The sequence below is a fragment of the Triturus cristatus genome, chromosome 4_1 (genome assembly GCF_964204655.1).
Source record: "Triturus cristatus chromosome 4_1, aTriCri1.1, whole genome shotgun sequence".
Classification (NCBI taxonomy): Eukaryota; Metazoa; Chordata; class Amphibia; order Caudata; family Salamandridae; genus Triturus; species Triturus cristatus.
The window spans coordinates 884,962,129-884,988,922 of NC_140585.1; the positions used below are offsets into that span (position 1 = coordinate 884,962,129).

A 26,794-nucleotide genomic window follows, 5' to 3' on the forward strand; every position below is an offset into this window, starting at 1 on the left:
GTCGACGAATCCTCGCGAAATTTTCAAAATAGGTGGGGCGCTCCGCTCCGCTCCTACCCTGAAAGTCTCGGGGGGATTCGTCAAGCAGGGGCCGAGAAAAAAGGGGGGTCCCAAAACGCGTTTTCCCCATGCATTTTTCCATAGGACCTTTAGACACAGCTACAGCCCGAACGGCTGAACAGAATTACTTGAAATTTGGCAGAGAGGTAGCCATAAGGTCAAGGAAGTGCCTTTTGCAGGTCTGGTGTAAATCTGTTCAGTATTTCCTGAGAAAATAGCATTTAAAAGCATATATATATGTGGGCGGAGCCTAACCACACATCTCATCCTGAGATCTGATTGGCTGTCAGCACTTCATCCAAGAAGTGTTGGCAGCCATCTTGGGACCAATATACATGATAGCACCTCATTAAAAAGCATTGCAGTTAATAGAAGGTTTTAAGACTTTAGTTACATTATAAATCATTTGTTGATGGTACCATACTCATTTTAGGAATTGTGGTATGTTCTAAGGTGATTTCACCATGTGAAAAAGCCTTCTGCTGGGATATCATGATTGAGAGAAAAATATTTCCTCATGCTTTTCCCACAGAGGTTTGGAAGGTGATCTATAGGCTAAACTGAGAGCTTATTTTCTGTAAATTCACATTATCTTTCTCAGTCATGTGAGAATGAAGTCTGACATTCTCAGTAAAACATGTACATCCAACAAGGGCAGAGACTGTCAGTTGATTCCTTTGTGTTCTACTGCAGCTTCCCAGAGTGTTCCAAAGAACTACTAGAGCGCTAACAGTCCTACTTATGATAAACGTATGGCACACCTGAAGCCATCTTGCTTGGATTAAAGTGGTAACTCTTAAAACATTTAATTTAAAAAGGAACAAAATGAGGGGGTTCATTTTTCCATAAAAAGTATGATTAGTGCTGCAGAAAGAAAAATTAGGGCACATTTTGAGTGACTTCTCAAATCCTCTTCTATTTCATTAAAAAATTCTGACCTGCAGACTGAAACATGCACTTTCAATACCAGCAGCAGTTTTCCCTGGTGAGCAGTAGCTTTACTACAGTGATCTAATGAGCAAAAAGAGTGCTAACATTCTGAATTTATGGAAAAAGTGTGACACATCTGAATGCCTTCTTGATGGAATCAAAGCAAAAAACTGAAAGTATTTCCTACTGAGGAGACTGCAGTAAATGAGGAAATTAGGAAACTTCATAACAAATCTCCCAAGATGGCCACCGGAGACAAAAGAGCCCAAATGTAGCCCAAAATCACCCAGATGTAGCCCAAATATAGCCCAATGACAGAAGTGTGCAAAACACTTATTATTTTGTGTTTTTGCAGTGTTATATAGTGCAGACTTGTCAGGTATTGGAGTGCTTTACATGAGCGTTGGTTACATCACACAAGAACAAATTCATTTTGGTTGTAGACATGGGGAGACTAAGTGATTTAACCAGAATCACAGAATGTCGAGCTGAAGCAGAAACTTCAACCTGGTTCCCCAGTTGCAAAGTCTGCAGTTCTGGAAGTAACACCACATCCTCTCCCCTAAGTGCAACATTTAATCAAGTGGTCAACTGGATAAAAAAACATAAAGATAACAAATAATTTAAAAGTGCTTTGTCGCTATTTGAAAACTCAGAAAATATGTCCTTATTTTAGTCTTTTAGAGCACTAACCATAATTTTGATGCCAATAAGACCCTCTCATATATGTAATTTCTAAAGGAAATGCTCTAGGTATTACAGTTTTGATTACATCAAGATGATGTCAGGCGTTCCACACTTTTGTAATAAATATAGAATGTTAGCAATCTAGTTGTTCATTAGGATACTGTTGAGAGGCAGAGGCCAGGGGCACGGACTCTGAAAATTGAAGGCAGGTAGGAGGGTGCAAAGGCAACAATTTAACCACACTGAGCAGGCAGGAAGGGCCGTGGAAGCACAACAGACTATGGAGGGCAGTGGAAAGGGGGGCAGGGGCAACAAACCAACAATACAGGACTTGCAAGAGAGGCTGTTGGAGGGAAGATCTATTACGGGTCAAGGAAGCTAGGGGCGGTCCCCAGATCCCCGGGAGCCACCACAGAACTGAGCAGGAGAGTGAGTCAGGGACAAAAGGGGCACCTTAATTTGAGCCGGGGTGCCTAGGAACGCTTGCTCCAAAAATGAAGAAAACAGACATATGAGACATGGAATTGGAGGCAGAATACAATGGCAGTTTAATGAGAAGATGCAACTTCAAAGAAACCGCAGAATAGAGACATAAAGTACAAAATACAGAATCCCGATAATCATACAGCTGTCATAATATTCTCTGTATCTCAATTAATGTACTGACAGAGAGAGAGAGAAAACACATCTATAAATGCATCATGAGAAACAAGTTACACCAAGGAAAATGTTTCCTAGGAACTCTCACGTTTACTCTTAGAGCAAGCATTCCTGCAATTACAATACAAAATCTTTTAAATGCAAAAGTAAAGAGAACAATGGTTAAACATAACATGACATTTCATATAGGTAAAATAGAATAAGATACTTCAAGCAAAGCAGAGCAAGACATTTTAAGCAAAGGAAGACAAGAGCTCCCAGCTCTTGGGGAAAACCTGCACTGCCTGTTAACCTACATACAGACGGCGAGGTAGTCCGTCGATATCTGTGGGTGCTCCCTTTTTATATCATTTTGTGGGCTCCTTTGCACGCTACATCTACCTACGTATGCTACCCAAAAGCTTCGTCTGCAGATTTTACCAGACATTTCGTCATTTACCCACTTAATGCTGACAATGGACTGGGTGAAAAGGTCAGTCTCTCAGGCCAATCGCTTATCGTAAGTTCCATAGAGCAAGCAGAAAATAATGGGTATTGTACGGGAATTCAATATATTCATGTATAAAATCTCCTCAGTTCTCCTAACTTGACGCTCTGCGGTTGCCACTTCCTTAAAAGCGGGAAACCTGCCCAGGAAGCAAGTACCAGTCCAGGATGCAGCCTACTGTATGTCGACAGCTTCAGGGGGATGTTGAACTTTGATACCGAGCACAGAGCACTCGGGTAGGGTGGGGGCTACTAGTTTGGATCAGAAGGCCTCGCAGACCTGCCTTCAGACTGCTATACACTAAAATTGCAGAGCTATGGTCAATTTAACAAAGAGGCCTACATATTGAACAGAAGGGCCTACACAGGGGTTTTATGCTGGCTGAGTGGTAAGGATGTCTCAGGATAATTATATAGCAACACAGGACACGCTGGTCAATTTAATACGGCCTACAAATGCAGCTGGCAGGGCAAGGACAAGGGTCTCATACTTCAGGTGTGGACAGAACGGGCCAGGGGCCCCCTGTGATACAAAATCTACCCTCCTTCAAGGCTGTGGCAATGTAATAGACCATTGTGGGCAGAAGGAAGAGGCAATGGTAGTACAACCATACATGCCAACAGACCCGATTCAGCCAGGAAACGTCCAATGTTTTTAAGCTCAAATGGGCTTTATTTGATCTGTCTCCTGTCTACAATATCCTCTTTTTCAATGTAACTCAAAGGGGAAAATCAATACCCCAGTTTTTTTTCAAAATCTCCCTCTTACCAAGTTCAAAATGTTCGCAAGTATGGTACATTGGATCATGGAAGGAAATGGGATAGGGACATGGACTTGGATAACAGAGGACAGGAGGGACATGGAGAGGTGCACCAAACTGACCCTGCAGGGCAGGCATCAGGGTTTGCAGCAGCACAATACACCACACAGGGCATGCAGGACGGGAGTGCAGCACAACAATCCATAGAAAGCAAGAGGGAGGGGACAGGACCATGCACATGGACAACAGAGAACAGAGGGGCAAGAGGCAATGGTAGCTAGCTGACCATAATGGACAGACAGGAGAGAAAGCTGCAGCATAACAGACCATAAAGGGCAGGAGGGACGGATCAGGGGCATTACAATGGAACAGACAAGCCAGGAGGGAGGGAGTAGGGCTGGGGGCAAGGGGGCAGGGCAGGAGCAGCAAGATAGCCATGGAGGTCAGGCAGGATGGGCACTAGAAGCAAGACACACCATGAAGAGCAACAGTGAGACTGTGATGGCATACACACAGACCATGGAGGGAAGGTGGGAGGGGGTCAGGGGCAGCTAACTGACCACACAGGGAAGGTGGGAGGGGCCATGGCAGCACAGAAGACCATGCATGGCAAGTGGGAGGGTTAGTGGCAGCACAATGGCTATGATGGGCAAGAAGGAGGGTGGAGGGGCATGCACAAAGGACGATGGAGGATAGAAGGGAGGGTCAGGACCTGTGCACAGACAAGAAAGTTCAGGTGAAGGGACCTCACAACAGACCACACGGGGCAGGCAGGAGGAGCAGTTGCAGCACAACAGACCAGGGAGGGCAGAAGGGTGTGGCAGTACAATGGACCATGTAGGACAGGAGGAAGAGGATAGGGGCATGGCATGTGGACAGGCAGGGTGGAGGTGGCAGGGACAGGTTACAGTCATCTGACAATGCTAGGCAGGTGGGAGGGGAGTGGCAGCTCAACAGAACACTCAGAGTAGATAGGAGTGGCAGGTCCATGGGACATGGTGGGCAAAAAGGATGGAGCAGGGGCATGCACAAAGACATCGGAGGGCAGGGGGAAGGAGAATAGGGGCAGCAAGCTAAGCACAGAGTTTAAGCAGGAGGTCAATGATGGGGCATAGAATTGGGCAATGGAGGGCAGGAGGAGTGGACTGGTACATCATACTAAATTGAGGGCAGTGGCAGCACATCAGACCATGCATGGCAGGAGGGAGGAGGCTAGTCCATGGATTCACACAACAGAGGATAGGGAGGAAGGGGATGGGGCAGCAAGCTAACTGTTCAGAGAAGGCGGGTATTAGGAACTTTATTGTTTTTAAAACATTGTGTCTGTGCGAACTACTTAAAATATGAACAAGTATGCAGCATAATCTCACTTTTATTCAGGAAGAAGAGGACGTTTGTGACTGTGACTCCGGGCTCACTTGGCAGAAACACCCCCTGACCCTCCACCCCCTATCGCAAAATGTAATGCCCGTGAAAAGGGTAGGTGAACACAGTGTTATATAGAACATAGTCCTGAGAGCACGATTGTAAATGAAAACTAGATATAGTGTATGGTATAAACTATGCACCAAAAAGTGTGATATAAGATGAACCGGGCGTGAAATATAATATGCAATACATTGTGCGCAATGACAGATTCATTGGAGAGCGCGAGATAGCACAGGCACTAGCGCGTGCTATGCGATATGCGCCTTGGAGTGTAATATGCACAGGGCAGTGTTGTGTAACCTAACTAGTCTCTAAAGTTGTAATATAAAATATGTGCTGGGGAGTGTAACGTTGCATATGCACTGTGACAAAGATATGGATCCCAGATTGTAATATGTATGGCATAGCACTGTGCGTTATAACATAGGCATCGAGAAAGGCACGTTAGATGGGGCAATATAACCCGTGCGAAGACGAGTGTGGCATGACATATTCACGGGGTGGTGTTACAGTGCACATGGGCTAGAGCGTGTCATAGCATATGCACTAGCTAGTGGAATACAACAGAGGTGTGTGGCACTCGGCAGGCAATGGTGGGTGTAACACAGCATTGGGCTCTGTCAGGAGCACGCTGTGACTCTCAAGTGATGTTCGTCCCCTTTCCAGAGAGTAAAATAAAAAGTATTACACATCCGGCAGTGGATGTGTGTTTTATTAACCGTGAGGGGGGTTTCTTGCATAGTTTTGGTCGAATTTTTGTCGAATCCCCTTTGAATGGCTTGGTGTGCATGTGTATTAAATGTGCCCGTCAATAGCTACCCATGTTTGTATAAATAAACGACAAGGGTGTCTACCAGGATTAGGCACGGTAGGGCATCAGACATGTCAGAGCTTCACTAGTGGTGTAAATACATTCCACGTGGATTCATTGCATGCATAGTCTCCTTTTAATGAATATCACGCAAATCGTCATGGTGATAGGTACGTACGGTTTGTCCAGCATGTCCTAGGTGTGTCTATAAATATATATTTTTTAAAAATAATAAAAAACAGTGGCCGGCCCTGGGGATTGGGGTCAAAAAAATATAATTAGGAGACTGGCCCTGGGGGATGGGGTCATCAGGGCCAATAAATTAGAATAAGAAGGGGAACCAAACAGCCCCCCTTCTTAAAAAAACTAAAATAAATAAAAGACTGGCATCGTGCCGGAGGCCATGCCCCCTCCGTGCAGCACTCTGCAAACGCGCCCCCAACAGGCATCTCCAGTATGCGCCAGGGAGCTGCGCTGCAGCCAGGTGTTCTGAGGCCAAGCCCCTTTTTACACCTCTCTGCAACGCAGCTCTGTGGCGCTTCATGGAGGTACCCAGTGGTCTAGTTTGACCCTAGGGACCCTTAGGATTCAGGGGGACTTAATCTCTCAACTTAGAACAGCCACAGGGCGCGTTTACACAGTGGTGAAGGGAGGGGACGGGGCCTGAGGTGACGTGTGCAAACACGCACTATGGCATGTTTTAAATTGGGGATATAATTTCTCTTCAATACTGAGGGCCCCTGGGGGCTAACTAGCCCACCAAGTGCTTCCAGTAAGCGCCACTGAGCTGCATTGCAGAGAGGTGGTCCAGGCCGTGCCACTTTTTACACCTCTCTGCAACGCAGCTCTGTGGCACTTACTGGAGGTACCTAGTGGGCTAGTTGGACCCTAGGGACCCTCAGGATTCAAATGAACTTAATCTCCCAACTAAAAATGGACACAGGGCATGTTTACACAGTGGTGAAGGGAGGGGACGGGGCCTGAGTTAACGTGTGCAAAAACGCCCTGTGGCCTGTTTTAAGAGGTAGTTTTAATCCCCATGCCCTATTATACACTAGGGGCTTACAGAGGAGGTCATGCTAATCACAGGGGGACCCCAACGCATAATGTTCCCTAGTGTATGTAGGTGTTTTCACTGTATTCTAAGTGTCTTTTAACATAGCACTGGCTCTAGGACTGGTTAGTCAGACTCAGTTACCACCAGTATCCGTCTGAAAAAGTTGAGGGTACAGGATGATTTTGCAACAAGGCTTCTTTCTGCTCTTCTTTTTGTTCTTTCTGCACGTTATCCTTCTTCCTGCACTTATCTTCGTATTTGAGGACTTCTGTTGCTTCTTTCTGCACTTCTTTTGTTTCTTTCTGTGCATTTTTTCTTCTTTCTTCACATGTCCTATCTCTGTAGGCATAGTTAGAAATTAGCATTTAAAAAACCTTTGAAATTCACAGAAAAAACCATAGGTTTCAGGCACGTTATAGTTAGGAATCAGCATTTAAAAAACCTCAGAAATTCACTGAAAAAACCATAGGTTTCAGGGGTGTTATAGTTAGCTGGACTTTTCACTTGTACAAAACCATTGAAATTCCCCCGTTATAGTTAGTTCAGCTAACTATAACTCGCGCGCCCGCAATGCACTGCTGATGACGTCACATATTACATCACTCATGACATGGTCAGTGACATCACTCATGACATCACTGATGACATCTCAAATGACATCACTGATGACATCACTGATGACATCATCCTTGTGATAGAGTGGCAGACCTCCTCTCACCCTAATATAACCTTTGATACACACATTCAAAAATAGAGACTAAAATTTTCAAAACAATAGACATACCAATACCAGTTACAACAACCTCTTCAGTAATTCTAAGATCCACATACACATACACTCATTCACCAACAGTCCTATACAGTCACTCATACATGTACTCACTCATCATATGTGCTCATACACCTATACATCCTGTTACACAATGCCATTCATCCATAGAGTTACTCACACACATAGTCACTCATGCTAATAAAGAATCAAACATACATTTACTTGCATATACAGTTATACACACACCACCATACTTACTTCTACGGAAACTTACACATACTTAGTCTTTTAAACAATCACTTATAGAAACACATACTTATTCATACAGGAACTCTTTCAATCTCTCACTCTCACATATACTCACATATATACACTAATAGTCACATATACTAGTTTAAAACATATGTAGTTACTCATAAAGACACTATTGAGACAGTCATTCACTCACTAACACACCCATACACACACTCATCCACCCATACAGTCCTGCACACATGCTGTGTTCAACACATACAAACAGTGAGTCACTCATTCATGCACCTATGCACTACGTAATACCCCCCACCGAACCATGCAGACACTCAGACTGATACTCAAAAAACCAATTAATAACCTATATAGACACCCATGTAGCTACTCACCAACCCATGCAGCCACTTATACACAAAGTGAGAGACTGATACAGATATTTACATATTTAAACATTACTCACTAAGCCATTTATTCACTATGATACACTTAATCAGTCAGTTACACAATCAATTTTTCAAAAACAAATCATCCATTTAGACACTTATATACCCATTTATTCTTCCATCGACCTTGAGATATACATATATAAAACATATTTAATTTTCAGAAAAACACACATTCACTGGATGATGTCATCAGTGATGTCATCAGTGATGTCATTTGAGATGTCATCAGTGATGTCATGAGTGATGTCACTGACCATGTCATGAGTGATGTAATATGTGACGTCATCAGCAGTGCATTGCGGGCGCGCGAGTTATAGTTAGCTGAACTAACTATAACGGGGGAATTTCAATGGTTTTGTACAAGTGAAAAGTCCAGCTAACTATAACACCCCTGAAACCTATGGTTTTTTCAGTGAATTTCTGAGGTTTTTTAAATGCTGATTCCTAACTATAACGTGCCTGAAACCTATGGTTTTTTCTGTGAATAAATATATATATATATATATATATATATATATATATATATATATATATATATATCATACTGGCGGTCGCCTGTAGGTAGTTATAGTTAGGACCCTGTTTCCATAGGAAAACCGCATCATTCTATTTGGAATAACTTTGGCGCCGGTCGACGAATCCTCGCGAAATTTTCAAAACTAATGGGGCGCTACGCTCCGCTCCTACCCTGAAAGTCTCTGGGGGGGGATTCGTCAAGTGGGGGCTGAGAAAAAAGGGGGGGGTCCCAAAACGCGTTTTTCCCATGCATTTTTCCACAGGATCTTTAGACACAGCTACAGCCCGAACGGCTGAACCGAGTTACTTGAAATTTGGCAGAGAGGTAGTCTACAGGTCAAGGAAGTGCCTTTTGTAGGTCTGGTGTAAATCTGTTCAGAAGTTCCTGAGAAAATAGCCTTTAAATCAATATATATATCTGTGGCAGCTTACGGTGCGCTTACCGTAAGCTTACCGTACGCGTACGGTGACGAGCGCGATTTTGATTGGCTGTTAGATCTTAGTAAACATTCGAATCGGTCGAAACCAGGAAGCGGCGGCCGCCATTTTCTCTCTCGCACTCTGAGGGGGGGGGGGAGGAAAAACAAAGGTGGAAAATATGTAAAGGAGCATGTTAGACAGCTCCTAACCACCTAGCATTTATTAAGGTGCCCCACAAGACCCCCCCAAGGCAAAAAAATCAATTTTATTTTTTTTCGAAAAAACGCTGATTACGCTTACCGTCCGCGTACGGTAAAAATTAATTATAAAAAAAAAAATATCCACATTCACCCCTCCCCCGTGTGCAAAACGTGCCCGCAGTGCACCTTTTGTGCATGGCATATTTAACAACGGAACAATTAATAGATTGTTTCTCAACGAAGCGCATAATATGTCCTCCGTGTGCGGACGATGCGTGAAGCGCATCGTGCGTACATGGCCCATCCAGCGTAACGTGGGCACGTGGTGCGCGTAGCGCACCGCGTGCCCATCGTGCGTGCACGGCACTAACTGCGTAAAGTGGGCACGAACGGCGTAAAGTAACTTAGCATTTAAAAAAACCGTACAAATTCACTGAAAAAACCATAGGTTTCACACACGTTATAGTTAGGAATTAGCATTTAAAAAACCTTTGCAAATTCAGTGAAAAAACCATAGGTTTCACACACGTTATAGTTAGCTGGACATTTTACTCGTAAAAAACCATTGAAATTCCCCCGTTATAGTTAGTGCAGGCAACTATAACTCACGCGACCGCAATCCTCTGCTGATGACATATGTGTCTTTATGAAAAAAAAATATTTGTAATATATGTATAGCTAAAATTTAATGGAAGAAGACATGGGCAAATAAGTGTCTAAATACAGTATTAGCATCAGCAGAGGATTGCGGTCGCGTGAGTTATAGTTGCCTGCACTAACTATAACGGGGGAATTTCAATGGTTTTTTACGAGTAAAATGTCCAGCTAACTATAACGTGTGTGAAACCTATGGTTTTTTCACTGAATATATATATATATATATATATCACACCAACATGGGCTGAAAAGATAGGAGGAGTTCTACAAATGTACAAAACCCCTTAATTGAATAAATACCACAAACTGAAAATTTGCTCTGTGCACACTCAGGAGCACAATGAATAAAGTGTAGCTTCAGTGAGTGTGCTCCGATTTTAAACAAACACAAGCATTGGCCTAGCCAATAGGTCTCGCCTTTGGGACCTTACAAGTGTTTAGCCATGCAACAGTTGATGTTGTTGTACCAATGATATTGTGTTGCATAACTAAATATCTATAAGGTCCCAAAGGCGAGACCTATTGGCTATGCCAATGCTTGTTTTACTTTCAGTTCATACATTGTAGTACTTCTAGAATGGCACAGTGAGGTATGAAGGACATGTGGCTTCTACACCTTGTAACCCTCTTTATCAATATAAAGTAGGTTTACATAGGACATAGACATATCATATATTGTCAATGTATAACTGTAAAGCGCTCGGACGCCCTGCTTTGGGATGAGTAGTGCTAAAGCGCTATACAATAAATAAAACAAACTAGTGGTATTTAAATTATATGTATAAATATGGAGTGACCAACACATCTGACATTCTCACAGTGCATGCAGATCTCTTCTATACAGGGACTGAACAAAGTCAAAAGCATTTCTCTCTTAAGTACCTTTGAAGTGATAAGATTGGAGCCCTTTGTTTTCCCTCCACTGCATCTAGGTGTGAGGCTCCTGTTAGCTCCCAGCCAGGATACTCCAACAAAAAGAGGCATAAGGCCCCTTGACTCCGGGTTTTGTTGTGGACGAGCTGGAATCTGTGAAGCCTCTTCTCCTGCACGGTGCTGTTTGGAACAAAAGCAGACAATGTGCAGGCGCTGCTGAAAGTGTCCTGGTGTCAGAAAATTACACTCTGAGTTCAACGTATTTCCCTGAATTCCTGAAGCAGCAGGAAATGAACATGCCACTCCACCAAAAGTGGCCATCTATGCATCCGGGTAGACGGCGTCTACCCTCTGAAAATAGTGGGTCCACCCTCGATTCAAGCTCAGCACTAACCCGTGGGACTGAGGTTTGCAAACATTACGAAGCCCCCAGGTTAGGTGGAAAGGGTTCCCCTTTGCCCTTCCGGTGTGCTCCTTCACGTAGACCTTAGTCTGGCATCTCCATGGGTATGTTCAGTCCTAATCAAGGAGGTATTTCCAGGTGTTTTGTGAAGCTGTTCTTTTGTTAGCTGCCTTTTGGGTAGTGGACACTGTTCCTCTTTAGAGGGTTCTGCCCTCCATTTGGGTCATGTTGGCGCTATATGAAGCCGCACTTAAATAAATAAAATCCTTAACAATATGTGTCCGTGTCAGGTGTGTAACAATACGGAAGTGTGCCGCTCTGAGACCTATAGAGACTTTCAAGGTGAGGGTGGCAGGTGGCTGAGGAGGCTTCCCCAGGACCAGTAGCCTGTGCCCCCCCTGCAGCAGAGGCATGTGGGGCCCTGTGTTACACCACTGGTTGATGTCGAAGGAGTTGCCCTTCGGTCGTGCCGAACCTATCAACATTTATTCCAGTAATAATGCGCAAAAATAAAAGAATGTAAATGTGTAGATCTACAGATTCCAAGACCATGAAAAGAAATGACCAGTTATCACTCTCTGTACTCCATGCAATGTACTATGCACTTTTGCTCTGCCCGTTTTGTTTGAACTGTTAGTGAAATTAAATAATAAAACACCCTACCCCCACCCACACACACCAGGTGTTCAAGCACTGCATTTCTCCAGAAACTCTCCAGCTCCTTGAAGCTGTACGGTTTTGCAGGAGCAGGGTGGGATCTGGTCTCTGGAAATGCCTGCCTCCCGAACAGCAGACACAGCCTGATCACAGGAAAATCCCTGAACCCATGAGGCATATCTGCTTAGGCAGTAATCAATTCTGACACGCAGTTAGCGCCAGAAAGCCAAATAAATGACAACAACGCCCGTAATATCCGCGTTTAACACGCGGTATTTCCTGTACAGAACATCTCCATTATCACTTCCGTTTCCAGAGCCTCCATTTGAACCGATTTGCCAATTGTCAGTGTACGACTGTTTCATGTAAACAAAGTGATAGGGAACAGATCCCAAAACCCACAAAGCCGTTTGATGATCCTTTCTTGTGAGATCTTTCAGCCAACACTATTTGTGACAAAATAAAGTGGTTGGTTAATTTTAACGTGCCGATAAAACATGTATGGCATCGTAGCATCTTACCTTTGAATACTGCTGCTAGTGTCCCCATCTCACCTGTACCAGGTCATGTCTATGTTCATATCTGAGTGCGTTTGTTTCTCCTCCTGAGTCTGCTCGAATGTCGATGGTCTGTGATGAGATGCAGTACATTAGGAACAAAATGGCTGCTGGGCAGTTAATAAAAAAATATGTAATTGATTTATTTTTTGTGAAGGATGCTGTACGGACAAAACTAGAGCCTTAAGCTGTCGACAGTCTTGCAGGGGTCTCAGTCAGCATATCAGTATGCGTCAAACCCACCCAGCCATGTGAGAGAGGTGCTTAGACTCCACGCACATTCAATCCTTGGACTCTCCGCTTAGACCAAGAGGGATGGTAGTTTCCAGCCATTTGCAAAGCCTGGATTTCTGGAGGTAATCAACAGTACTCCTAGCCCCCTTGTCTTTGCCCTCTTCCTGACACAATTGATGTATCGCCTCCACAACAGTCTATGAATGCCTGGGTTTGTCACAGAAAAACCCTCTTTCTAATTTTTTGATTCCACCCTTTGCTGTCTCATAATGTTTGGAACCAGCAACATCGCTACCTATAAAGGTATTCCTGAAAACATGCCGCAATCTCACCTAGTCTAGGAGGAGAACGAAGGCAACAGCAGTAGATGTAAAGCTGGTTACTTCAAGTAATCCAGACATTACCTCCTTGCTCTCATCTTCCGTGTTCTGTTCCTGAAGTAATTGAGGCTACATCGAGGAGGCGATCAGAATTAGTTGGGAGACGACTCCATTAATCACAAACCCTACACCAGTGATACTCAAAGTATCGCTGCCCTCTACATGCAGTTAACAGCAGCCTTACTCAACTCAGCAGTATCATTTAACAAGCATTGGCCGCGCGGCTGTAAAAGTAACGCCGCTCGGCCATAAAAGTGAAAGTCATCACGATCTCTCTGAAAGCAATCGCGATGACGCGCTAAAGCACGAGTTTTCAAAGTGCTGCTGAAGGCTAGCGCTTCGCGCGTGCACGCAAGCGCTAGGCCAGCCAGCAGCACTTTGAAAGCTCCCCTCCAAAATGTCTCTCCGAGCCAGCGCATGTGCTGGGCTCAGCGAGACCTAAAAAATCACTGTCCTTGTGTAACGTAACACAACAAATTAATGGTTCGAATCTTACGACAATCTTCACTGGTTTCAAAATCAGGCATACCTCTGCATTATACACCGACTCCCGTCTAGAAGTCGCTTGAGGACCTTCCTGATGGGGAGGGGACGAATCTTACTGAATCGTATTCACACCTGGGAGCTACTCCCAGCAGTCACCGCTCTGACCTTTAGGGTTGTATCTGGTACCCCTGTGCCAGCTCCGCCCCTCACCCCTCGCAAACACTCCATGTAGCCAGACTTGTGAAATGAAAACAGAAGCAGTGCCAAATGCACACGTACATCCAGGAAGTGGCTGTATTCTGAGCCCTGTGCATGATTAATGATCAACAGGGCTCCTGGCGTGTAAACACCCGTATGCAAATGATTTGACAGGGAGCGGGATGGGTATAGTGTAGGGGAAATAGCAGGATAGCAGAGGGACGCTTGGAGAGCAGGATTACATCGTGCCGGCTCAGCACAAGCGGCGGACAATGGATATGGTGTCTCCTGGTCTGTACGGTGCATAACACACCAACCAAGAACCGACGACACAGAGAAATCTGGAGGCAGGCAGCCGGCCTCGCTTAAGGTAACAAGCATTGAAAATGCGATAGGTCTCGCCTTTAATTAAGATAAAGCCATTTGCTTTGCTGTACAATACCACTAGCAAAGCAAATGGCTTTAACTTAATCAAAGGCGCGACCTAATGCATTTTCAATGCTAGTTTTTCTTTTCAACTCCTCACGTAAAGTAGCACTAGAATGAGGCCTCCATGCTCTCTAAAACAAAATGCATGGAGAAATGTTTGCTGCACAGTGTCCTCAAGGTAAATGTAATTCATAAAAAGTTTAAAGTAGTTAATGGGCAAACAAATTGCAGTATTGACTTTACATCGAGCGTCTCCAGAGAAGAGGAATTAGGGGCTGGAATCTATAATGGAGCTGCAAGTGAGCAATCTTGTGCTCTGCATTGCACCTGTCTTAACTCTGCATTGGGCGCACTGCCACTGTCTTTTGGTGGCACTTGGGAAGGGAAATCACGACTGCCTTGCTGTACTTTATGGCAATGTTCTTGGAATCACGGAAAAAAGCATCATCATCTGATGTAACTCCACTATATGAAAAATCACTGAGATTTTGATCCTGTTTCTCCGATGCAGTCTCCATATTAGAGTCGGTCTTAGAGCTCTCCTACGTAATTTGACATAAGGCATAAGAAAGCAGTCCTCCATGTCTTTTTGGGAGTTGGTGCACACATTTGGTGGGGTGGAGGAGGATGCAAAGTACCTTGGTACAGAGAAGCTGAATCCAAAATGATGGCTGCCATTTCCCCTGCTCAGGGATGCCGATCTGGAAAGGACGGGCCTTAACCAGCCCCAGGGAATGCAAAATAGGAATACGTTTTTGGCCACAAAGGGGAGGAAGCTAGGTGTCTGTCACAATGCCAGGAAGGGGAATGATCCTCCACCCAAGGAAAAAAAACATCTTTTGTATCTAGTCATGGATTCCTGACCATGGCATGATTACAATACCGGAGTAGCAATCCTTCCAAGATTGCCATCATTGGAAAGGAGACTATCTCCATTCCAATGGTGCCCCTCGTGCTTACATATTCCTGTGGGTGACACGAAGAGCCAGGCGCAAACTCTATTTAAACAAACTGACCACTAACATTTTCGCTTCCTTATGGGGGTGGCCTGATCACCCCCACTTCTTCACCAATCTCACACTTCCCCCTCCCCCCCCCCTCCCCCCCTCTGGAAGGGCATGACTGCCCCTCTGCCTGGGGTTCCAGCCCCCTCAAAAGCGTCCAGCTTGTCTAGTTCTGGATTCCTGCTTGTGGATTACACATGGCTGAGCCCCTTACAGAAAACCAGTAGAGAGGAGAACTGTTGGGACGGGGAGGAGACTGTGGAGGAGGCGAGATATTGCTCTGAAAGCAAACCACAAGACTTGCCAATAATGACTCGGTGTCTGATGCATCATTGACATCAGTGTGTCAGTCAGCCCTCAGTAAGACCCCAATTGAGGCAAGCCTCTAGTGTGCCCCCACTCCCTCCAAGGATGAGATCCTTGCATCCTCTGCACCGAGGCGAGAGTGCGGAGGATGTGAACGTCTCATCCTCTGCATTAGAGGGGAGAGGCTATTGATTTGATAAATCAATTCTTTATCAACTTGTTCTCAAACGGTATCTCTCCCTTTCCATGCCTTCATGTTGGAATGCTAGTGTGTAATGTTTAGATGACCCTTTAATAAAGTGGTAATCATCTTAACCATTTAAAATGAATGTGGCAAAGGAATCCTGGGATATGCCTTCAGCTAATGGCCTCAGAGTTTGATGTCAATGGATTGGGTAAAGTTCTAGAATACTGAAATCCTGGGTGGGTGCACAGCAACTTTATTTAATAATGCTGCCATTTGTATTTCTGCAGCCTTTGTAGGAGTAAGACTTTTGGTGTTGCTTTATCTTGTTTCCATATTTTTGTCCCAACAGTATTGAGATTGGCAGCTGTATTGCTGTGCAGGTCTGCATGCTCCAGATCCCTATCCTGGTACTCTTTTCTGTATTCTACGTAAGTATCCCTATTTGTTCGCTTCTGGGGGTAGGCCAGGGATTGCTGCACTAGACCTCGGGTGAAATGCTCTGCGGCAATAGGCTACCTAGGCGCGACTCCATAACAGTGAATATTGGGTGTTACCAGTTCTTCTGTTGAAAGTACACAATTATCAACAGATGGTAGAAGTCTCCTGCACATTGATGAAAGCTATATTTTCACAGAAAGATCCTTCAATCTGCAGAGACTGCACCGTACCTGAAACTGCTGGTTGTGAAACATTGCTTTCTTAAACAGTGTCTTATGCTGGCCCATATTTTGATACCATCGCCGTTAACTGGTGCCAGGAAGAAGTAAGGCAAATCAGAGCTGTTACAGGCCAGTGATTAACTGCTGTATCTAAGAGTTCAGGATTCTAAGGAGCCACCAAATAAAATGATGCATGACCTACTATTGTCAAACATGTCCAGGTTTAAGAAACAGAGGACCACCCTTCCTTCACTGGTGTTCAGTTTTCCTGCTGGTGGTATGAGAGGATCCAAGGGCCTTGCAGTCCCCTATATAGCTGTGGGATATAGTAAGGACTGCATGAGTAAAATAGGGCTGATGGAGTTTGAAGCTTTAGGCCTACTTCCTGCCCTCTACCTATTGAAGTCGCCTTTCATTAGTGGCTTTTCATACCTAGATTCCTCTCTTGTTTCCACAGCCTACGGGATTCACACTGATCTTCAATGACCTCCATGTTTGGGCCAGTATCTTCAGTGTTATCCTGATGAACTACATCTTCATGGACGGCAAGTGTGACTACTTTCAAGGTGAGTGGCTGCGTACGGGGAGGCTAAGAGGTCTAGCCTTTTGTAGGGAAAGCTGGGGCCTGAAGTAACTCACTCAGCCATTGCAGTTGGTGCCGAAAGCTTCTGAGGATGCAAATGTCACCACCTGTGCCTTCTGGGCTTTCTATTGTATATTAATATATCACTAACTACAATTGAGAGTATGTTAACATGTAACTAGAACTCTTGTTCTGTAGTAGGGGATCTCTGTGTATAGTCATAATCTAGTGAATAGTCCCGCCCATGTGCGTGGACCCCGGAGCAATAAAAAATAATCTCTTAAGGTGTCAAATCACGCAGACCTGCATCCACCTTTAAGAGAGAATTTAATTTAAAGACAGATAATGCAGCCTATACCCACAGGCTACACTGTCCAGTACTTCAACTAGAATTCCACCAACATCCACAAACAGCACTGTCTGCCCAGCTTTTCTCCACAAAGGAAAAAACCCTGCCTCTACCAGCAAAAACCTCTGGAATGATAGAGAGGAAGGAATGGACAGACAAGCCCCATAGGCTGCCATTATGTGGCTGAGAACAGGATACTGTGCCTTTAAGAAAACTTTCCAGAACTTTCCCAGTATCCCAGAATGCACAGCAGGTCCCTTTTACTTTCAGTTCTTTTTTCCGGCACCTGCTAGCAGGACCCTGGAGCATTGAGCTCTCCGTTTTCAAGGGTTATTTGTTACTTTTCAAGTGATTTAGAAGTGTTAGTAAAGTCCTTTCCTTCTGGTGTTGTCCGCATGACTGGCTTGTTCGACAAGTGTCCTGATTGTGAAAGGAAAAAGTATAAGTCAGACCCACACAGGGTGTGCATAGTCTGCCTTCCCCAGTCCCACGTGCCTGAGGAGTGTGAGATCTGCCGCTCTTTTTCAGCCAGGACCCTGAGAGAGGATGAAGATCAGGCTCCAGGTCCTGGAGGACAGAAGGCTGAAGGCACGAGGTGGGTCTGGAGGGGCTGATTCTGCCCATGCTGAGGCCTCTGGGGGGCTCCCCAGGGGCAGGAAGACCAGCAAGCGTCCCCACTCCCCGTCGACGTCGAGGGCGGCGAGGGGGATGACTACGGTCTGTTCGCCATCTCCCCAGGGCTCTGGGGAGAAGCGGCGTCGACTATCGACGTCGAAGGAGCTGAACAGGCCGCCGTCTACTACATCTGCATCTTCTGCGGCGAGATCAGGCCCGGCGTCGGCGCTCGCCGTCGAGGGGAGAGCGCTGCTCGCCGTCTGCGAAGAGACGACGGTCGCCGTCGAGGCGGTCACCGTCGAGGCGATCGTCACGCAGATCGACGTCGCGCAGATCGACGTCACGCAGATCGACGTCACGCAGATCGCCGTCACGCAGATCGCCGTCACGCAGATCGCCGTCACGCAGATCGCCGTCACGCAGATCGCCGTCACGCAGATTGACGTCGAGGAGGCGGCCGACGTCCAGAAGACGACTGACGTCGAAGACGATTGACGTCGAGGAGGCGGCCGACGTCCAGAAGACGATTGACGTCGAAGACGATTGACGTCGAGGAGGCGGCCGACGTCCAGAAGACGATTGACGTCGAAGACGATTGACGTCGAGGAGGCGGCCGACGTCCAGAAGACGATTGACGTCGAAGACGATTGACGTCGAGGAGGTGGCCGACGTCCAGAAGACGATTGACGTCGAAGACGATTGACGTCGAGGAGGCAGCCGACGTCCAGAAGACGATTGACGTCGAGGAGGCGGCCGACGTCCAGAAGACGATTGACGTCGAAGACGATTGACGTAGAGGAGGCGGCCGACGTCCAGAAGACGATTGACGTCGAAGACGATTGACGTCGAGGAGGCGGCTGACGTCCAGAAGACGATCGACGTCGAGACGGCGCAGGGGGAGCCCTGACGCCAGGAGTAAGAGGGGAATGGAGTCGCCGGGGTCGGGGTACTCCGTGGTGTATCCACCCCCTCGGAACCCTACGCCATCGCCACCACCACCATGACCGCCGACTCCTCCTCCACCGCCACCACCACCGCCACCACCACCTGCGTCACCACCTCCACCACCTGCGTCACCACCTCCACCTACCCCTCCGCGTTCTATACCACCTCGCACTCCGTTGGGGCCGCCTGCAGTTCCACCGCGGTCGGTCTCCCTGCCCAGGTATCCGACTCCGCCGCAGGGGACGCCGAGGCCGCCACATCCACGGTCGCCGGGCCCAGCTAGACCGGCGGACAGGCTAGAGCCGAGGAGGTCGCGCTTCCGCTCCATCAGGAGGAGAAGGTCGCGGAGCCATAGGAGGTCGTCGTCGTCGACATCAGGACGGCGCCATAGGAGGCACAGGTCCAGGTCACGCACACAGTTCTCGGCCAGGGATTTCTCACCGACGCGGTCGGATTCACCGGGGACTAGGGTGTCGCCTGTGGACGATCTGGTCTCCTTCCAGGAGGTGCTGCTGAGGGGGGCAGCCAAGTTGGGAATCACGGTGACGGTGCCGACACCCACGACGTCCGTGATATTCGAGACTTTACACAAAAAACACCTGTCTCGCCCCCTGCTGCCTCTAGTGCCGGGACTGGTGGAGCCCGCGTTGGAGTTGTTCCTCACTCCCGCGGTGACGAAATACGCCCCCTCACAGCTCCTGAAAAAGTATCGGGCCCCGGACTCGGACCCTGCTTTTTTAAGGATGGACCCGAAGCCGGACTCTGTCATCGTGACAGCGGCGAGGAAACAGCATGCGGCCACACCTTCATCGACGGTTCCGCCCGACAAGGAAAGCCGCTGGCTGGACTCAGCGGGCAGGAAGGTGTGTGGGACCGCGTCTACCACCATGAAGGCGGCGAGTGCGGGGGCGCTGTTGGGACGTTACGACCGGGCCCTGTGGGAGTCCCTCCAACAGTATGCGGACTTGCTGCCCCGGGACAGGAAGGAGGACTTCCTGGAAACGGTGCGAGAGGGTATTCTGGTTTCGAACCAGGTCATCAGTGCGGCAGCAGATGTCTCCTTGTTGGCGGCGCACTCCTACTGTCATGGCGTCCACCAGAGGCGTCACTCTTTGCTGCGCCTAACGTCGCTCAAGCCAGAGGCTCAGCACAGAGTAGCCAATCTGCCCTTCTCGGGGGAGACCCTGTTTGGTAAACCATGCGGATGATGAAATGGCCCGCATGAAGGCGGAGGCGGAGACCCTGACGGCCGTCGGGTTGGAGAAGGCCGAGAAGAAGCGCCTGTTCCAGAGACGGTTCGGGTCTACGGGCAGGGGGCGTGGGCAGGGTTCGGGACAGCAGCAGCACCAACAGCAGCAGTTCCGGAAACCCTTCCAGAAACGCCAGAGGGGTAGAGGAGGCCAGCAGGCCGCTACTACTACCAAGGGCCCGGCCGGGTCTCTGCCCTGAGCGACTACTTCCCCTGCAACCGTTACCCACTCCAGTGGGGGGAAGCATTCCATTTTTTCTGGCAGAGTGGAGAAAAATTACTCAAGACAAGTGGGTGCTGAATATTGTTTGCAATGGATACAGTCTTCGGTTTATCAGCCCGCCTCCAGCGATTCTGCCGGTAAGCTCTCAGTTTCAGCTGCGAGAGCTCCAGGCAGAGACAGACATCTTGTTGAGGAAAAAGGCGGTAGAAGAGGTACCTCTGTCTCAAAGGGGAAGAGGTCTGTACTCTCGGTTCTTCCTCGTTCGCAAGAAGGCCAAGAACGAGTTCAGGCCCATTCTGGATTTGCGACAGGCAAACAAATGGATTCGCAGAAAGAAGTTTCGCATGCTATCGTTGCATCAGATTTACCCTCAGCTGCAACGGGGAGACTGGCTCTGTGCCATAGATCTACAGGATGCGTACTTCCATGTACCCATCGCACGGAAGCACAGGAAGTTCCTGCGATTCCAAGTCGGCGCCAATTACTGTCAATACACAGTACTGCCATTCGGCTAAAGTCTGCGCCCAGGACCTTCTCGAAGTGCATGGCGGTGGTGGCGGCACACCTGCGGAGGAACAAGGTGTTTGTCTACCCGTATCTGGACGATTGGCTGATCAAGGCCTCATCCTTCTCGGAAGCGCAAGAACACTTCCGGTGGACGTGCGCTCTCTTGCGCAAGCTGAGGTTACACGTCAACATGTCCAAATCTGTCCCGACGCTGGTCCAGTGCATACAGTACCTGGGAGCCTCCATCGATACGCGGTCAGCAAGCGTGTCTCCTTCGGAGGAGAGACGGTTATCACTCCTTCGGAAGGCTCAGGACTGCTCCATCGACGACAGTGAGGAAGGTGTCTTCGCTGCTGGGATCGATGGCCTCCTGTATCTTCCTCACGCACGGCTGCACATGAGACCACTGCAGGAGTGCTTGGAGGATCAGTGGGATCAGAAGACAGGTTCTTGGGACGACAAGATACGGCTGTCTCTACATGCTCTTCAGTCTCTGAAGTGGTGGTGTTCGGCGGAAAACCTCCTCAAGGGGGTTCCCTTCCACAAGGACATTCCCACGAAGAGTGTCGTGACGGATGCGTCTCTCCAAGGCTGGGGAGCGCATTCCGGGGACTTGCAGATTCAAGGAAAGTGGTCCCCGTTGGAATAGACGTACCACATCAATTTCCTGGAACTCAGAGCTGTCTTCCTGGCACTGAAGGCCTTCCTTCCGTCCTTCCAGACCAACTCGCTGCTGATACAGACGGACAATACAACCACTATGTATTACCTCAACAAGCAGGGGGGGTCGAGATCGCGCACTCTGTCGCAGGAGGCGCAGGCGATCTGGCACTGGCTTCTGGCCCGAGGACTGAAGATTACGGCCACGCATCTGCCAGGGGTGCAGAATGCTCAGGCGGACGCACTGAGCAGACTGATTCAGGAAAACCACGAGTGGGTCATAAACGACTAAGTACTAGGAGAAGTCTTCGCAAGGTGTGGGACTCCAGACGTAGATCTGTTCGCCACCGCCGAAAACAGCAAATGCCGAGACTTCGCATTCAGGTACTACCAGCGGTAGTACCTGGATGAACAGCTTTCTGTACGCTTTTCCACCCATTCCCCTGATTCCAGCGGTGCTCATCAAACTGTCCCAGTCAGGGGCTCGGATGATCCTGATTGCTCCGGAATGGCCCAGACAGTGATGGTTCACGGACCTACTTCACCAGTCGCTCCTTCCTCACATACGGCTGCCGTGCAGGCCGAACCTTCTCACGAAGTTCGGGGGGCGGATGTTGCACCCCAACCTCTTGTCTTTGAGTTTGGCGGCATGGCTCCTGAAGAGTGCAATATGGCCATTTGAATCTACCAGACGATTGTATGGACATACTGAAGGAGTCTAAACGGCCTTCCACTAGGACGTCCTATGCCTACAAGTGGAAGAGGTTCTGTATCTGGTGTAAGTCCAAGAGCTTTGACCCTACGACATGTAAGGAAGATGTCATCCTTCCATATCTTTTACATTTGGCGCAGTCCGGCCTTAATTTCCATTCCATTAAGGTTCATCTGGCTGCTTTGACTGCTTACATGAAATGCCTTTCACAGACTTCCTTCTTTCAGATCCCTGTGGTCAAGGATTTCTTGGAATGCTTGAAGAAAGTGTTTCCTCCTGTCAGAGTTCCATCGCCTTCCTGGGACTTGAATGTGGTGCTGTCCAGACTAATGAAGGAGCCTTTTGAACCCATTCACAAGGCTTCATTGCAGCACCTATCCTGGAAGGCGGCGTTCCTAGTGGCCATTACATCAGCCCGCAGGGTGAGTGAACTTCAGGCATTATGTTGTCAAGAACCTTATACAGTATTTCATGCTGCTAAGGTTGTTATGCGTACTCACCCTTAATTTCTTCCTAAGGTTATCTCTGACTTTCATGTCAACCAGACCATAACTTTACCTACGTTCTTTCAGAATCCCTCGTCGCCATCGTAAAGGTCTCTCCATTCCCTGGATGTTCGGAGGGTCTTGAAATTTTACCTTGATAAGACCAAGGATATTCGTAGGTCAGACCAATTGTTTATTAATTATGGATCAGTCAGGACCGGTCTCGCGACCTCTAAGCAGTCCATCTCTCGATGTATTGTGTCCTGCATACAATTGTGTTATCAAAAGGCTAATAAGACCTTAGGGGGTACACCTAAGGCTCATTCCACCAGGGGCAAAGTTGCCACGACTGCTTTGTTGCGTAATGTTCCGATTGCAGAAATCTGCAAGGCGGCCACTTGGAAGTCGGTCCATACCTTTGCTGTGCATTATTGTCTGGACTCGGATGCCAGGGCTGATGCTCAGGTTGGGCAGGCTTCGCTGCGAAATCTGTTCGCGCAGTAGTGGGTTTGTCTTGTTTGTTCTCCACCGCTGCTGTTGTGTGGGGATGGGCTTGCCATTCTATTCACTAGATTATGACTATACACAGAGATCCCCTACTACAGAAGGAGTAGTTTCTTTTCTGTAACTCCAGTTCTGTAGTAGGGGTATCTCTGTTATAGTCATAAGCGCCCGCCCTCCTCCCCGGTGGAGAGAATTATTCATGTGAGGAATGCTACAGGTCTGGCGTGCTACGCCTTCAAAAAGAACTGAAAGTAAAAGGGACCTGCTGTGCATTCTGGGAAAGTTCTGAAAAGTTTTCTTAAAGGCACAGTATCCTGTTCTCAGCCACATAATGGCAGCCTATGGGGCTTGTCTGTCCATTCCTTCCTCTCTATCATTCCAGAGGTTTTTGCTGGTAGAGGCAGGGTTTTTTCCTTTGTGGAGAAAAGCTGGGCAGGCAGTGCTGTTTGTGGATGTTGGCGGAATTCTAGTTGAAGTACTGGACAGTGTAGCCTGTGGGTATAGGCTGCATTATCTGTCTTTAAATTAAATTCTCTCTTAAAGGTGGATGCAGGTCTGCATGATTTGACACCTTAAGAGATTATTGTTTATTGCTCCGGGGTCCACGCACATGGGCGGGACTATTCACTAGATTATGACTATCACAGAGATACCCCTACTACAGAACTGGAGTTACAGAAAAGAAACTACTCCTTCCAGAAATGTCAAATGGGCCAAGTAAAGTAATGTATATTCTTAAAATAAGTAAGCAACTCGGACTTGGCAGCCTGCTCACAGCTTGAATGTGGTCTTAATTGACAAGTCATGACAACCCAAGCCATACCAGCTCTATTTGTAATGTGGACCCTAGGGTGATGATGGTTCAACCACGAGTTGAAGTCCCAGTTGCTTGAGAATTTAGCATGATATATGTGGCAACCTTCTTTCATATTAATTACTCCTGTTGATGCACATGCGATTTATTAATTCACATTCTTTCATATTAGTTGTGCCCTCCGTTAGTTCCCATTTCTCTTTGTGTTTTATACCAGACTGAGAATCTCAAATATTTTAGTCCAATTCTTTGTGGTCTTGAAGGAATCTCCACCTTGTTGTTCTTTCTAGAGTACTACTTTCCTTTTATAAGGCCTATGTGCAACTGATTGACTGGTCTCTAATACCCGCCCTCTTCTTCATTCCTACACTAGGCACAGTGCTGGTGATTGTCTATCTGATTATCCTCGCTATGTATTTCTTTGCACCTTCCCCTGTTGGATGCTGACCACCAACTTTGGAGAAACTGGATCCTTCCATCATAGCCCAGGACAAATGATGGGTGGTGTGAACTTGGACAGAATTTACATACCTCGTGGAATTCTAGAGCCGGTGTCTGCTGAACTTCATCCTTCTTTTTGTGACTGAGATCTTCAGATTGAGCAATTATTACGCACAGATAGGTTCATAAAGTCAGAGGCACATTCTTAGTTTGCAGCTGCCCTCAGTTGCACAAACCGCATCCTTTTCAGGACTTCAGTTTAGAGCTGAGTTTGTTGCAGTAAACCTTTAACTGTGCTTCCATGAACTGACGTTGCAGATCCATTTTACAGTCCATTCCCAATGTGGGTTCAGGTCAAATCTATATATAAAAAAAGAGGGGGTTTGTGCTCTGACAAGAAATTCCAAAATTGTTTTTTCACCGCAGGACATCTTTTGGAAGTGGTTTTGTTTCCAGGGTGCATAAAGTTGTAAACAAAGGGTTGGATGCATCTAGACATAATCTACTAACCTATATTGTGGTACAACCCTGTCCAGTTATGTGCAAGACTGGTACCTGAATTCCCACCCTCCTCTGCTCACTCTCCTCCATCAATTCTCCCATTCTGAAACATGCACTAGTGTGAATTGTTGGGTTTAGCATTTGTATCCTTTAACAGATGTTGCATACCTGCCACAGATCAGCTTATTTATTGTGCCACCCATAGAGGGGACAGGCTCTTTGTGCGGGTGCTATTCCCATCAGACCTTCATAAATATCTCAGAGCATTGACAAATAAGGAGCATGCCATATTTCACAGAGCCATCAGAATACCCTGTAATCATTCATAAGAGTCAAGCAGCTGAGCATGCCCTAACTAAGGCTACAACCCTCCGGCCCCTTTGCCACTATTTGTAACTGGACAGAAAAAGCAGAGAGAAATCTGGACATTTCCAAAGGGGTGATGCTTCTGGGCGCAGGTGTGTATGGTTCCTGTTGCTTGTTCCGCGTGCTCTCTGCTCCCTTTCAAGCACAGCAGCTTGGAATGATGCTTCTGCATTCTTGCCGTTGAACGGCCTCTTGGCCGATTCTTATTTTACCTGCCTGACCAATGCAGAGAGGCGTGCTTGACCATTCACTAAATGAACTATCATATTATAGCCTGCTGGTTTGCATGTGTTGGTTGTTGGACAAATAAAGGTTTGTCATTTTTACTAGTCATAGATGTGCACTTCTGTTTCAGGATAGGGTGTTTTGAGGCAGGAAACTGCCCATTACACGGCACAGAGATTGTGAGAGACAGCCCAAATTTACAATCATGTGACCTTGTTCGTAGATGTCACAATGGATGTTCTTTTCCATTAACAATAGAAATTAATTTATATTTCAGAAGCTTTGAATGTCGAGTTTGGTTGTGTTAAATCATATTACCAATATCCTTCCCCCTGATGAGAGCGCTTGTTAAGTTCCTGCCACGTTGTCGCGCAGATGTTTCTTCTGAGACAAAGCACTTAAGTGTATGAACAGAATGATGCTTCAAAGAAAGGTGGGTTGCGTGCCTTTGCCTGCCATTGTCCTAAAACAGGAATTGGCCATGCTCACTCAGATAAGCCCTAAGCATGGCTTTGCCAAATAATGTATCTGATGAACCAGTACAATGAGCTTCCGTACAGTTAAGGTAAGGTTTGTACATCTGGGCTGGGTCTTTCTGGTTCACGTCCTTGTTTTGCATACTTTCATTTTTTTCCGTTGACAGTTGAACTAATTTTGTAAATTGCACTGTTTTTTGGACACTTGGGTACATAAAGTACACTTGACAGCTATGTTCCTTGTAATAAAGCAGTTTTGTAACAAAAAAACAAATACCTTGTGTTCTTAATCATTTGTAGGATATTGGATTGATCAGATAACGGCTCAGTCCTGTAAGACTTATGGTAAACAAAATCTGATGTAAGTAAAAGGATTTACTTACCAGTGCCATCTGCTAATGGGTTGGCCCTTTAAAAAAAAGTATTTCTGCTATGTAGAAACAAGCTATGTATATGGATCTCTTTCCTAGCGTTCATGTTTGTGATTTATTATTCGGTCAATATTAATTTCAAATGTGGTTTCTGAATATAATTACTTAATTCTAAAAATGTGTGTTTCTCACCATGACATCAAGAGTCGCCGCTTAGCACGTTTTTATTTTCCTTCCATATAAAAAGTGTAT

General features: G+C 46.7%; 1 protein-coding gene across 1 annotated transcript in view; it reads left to right on the forward strand.

The window, feature by feature from the left end:
• Nucleotides 1-26,445, forward strand: part of LOC146855720 (uncharacterized) — a 350,281-nt gene extending 323,836 nt beyond the window's left edge. The window contains exons 18-20 of the mRNA XM_085653625.1: nucleotides 16,207-16,285; nucleotides 16,974-17,082; nucleotides 24,536-26,445. Coding sequence (XP_085509751.1) covers nucleotides 16,207-16,285; nucleotides 16,974-17,082; nucleotides 24,536-24,609 — 262 coding nt within the window. The 3' untranslated portion in view covers nucleotides 24,610-26,445. The remainder of the gene's footprint in view (nucleotides 1-16,206; nucleotides 16,286-16,973; nucleotides 17,083-24,535) is intronic.
• Nucleotides 26,446-26,794: the final 349 nt, after the last annotated feature.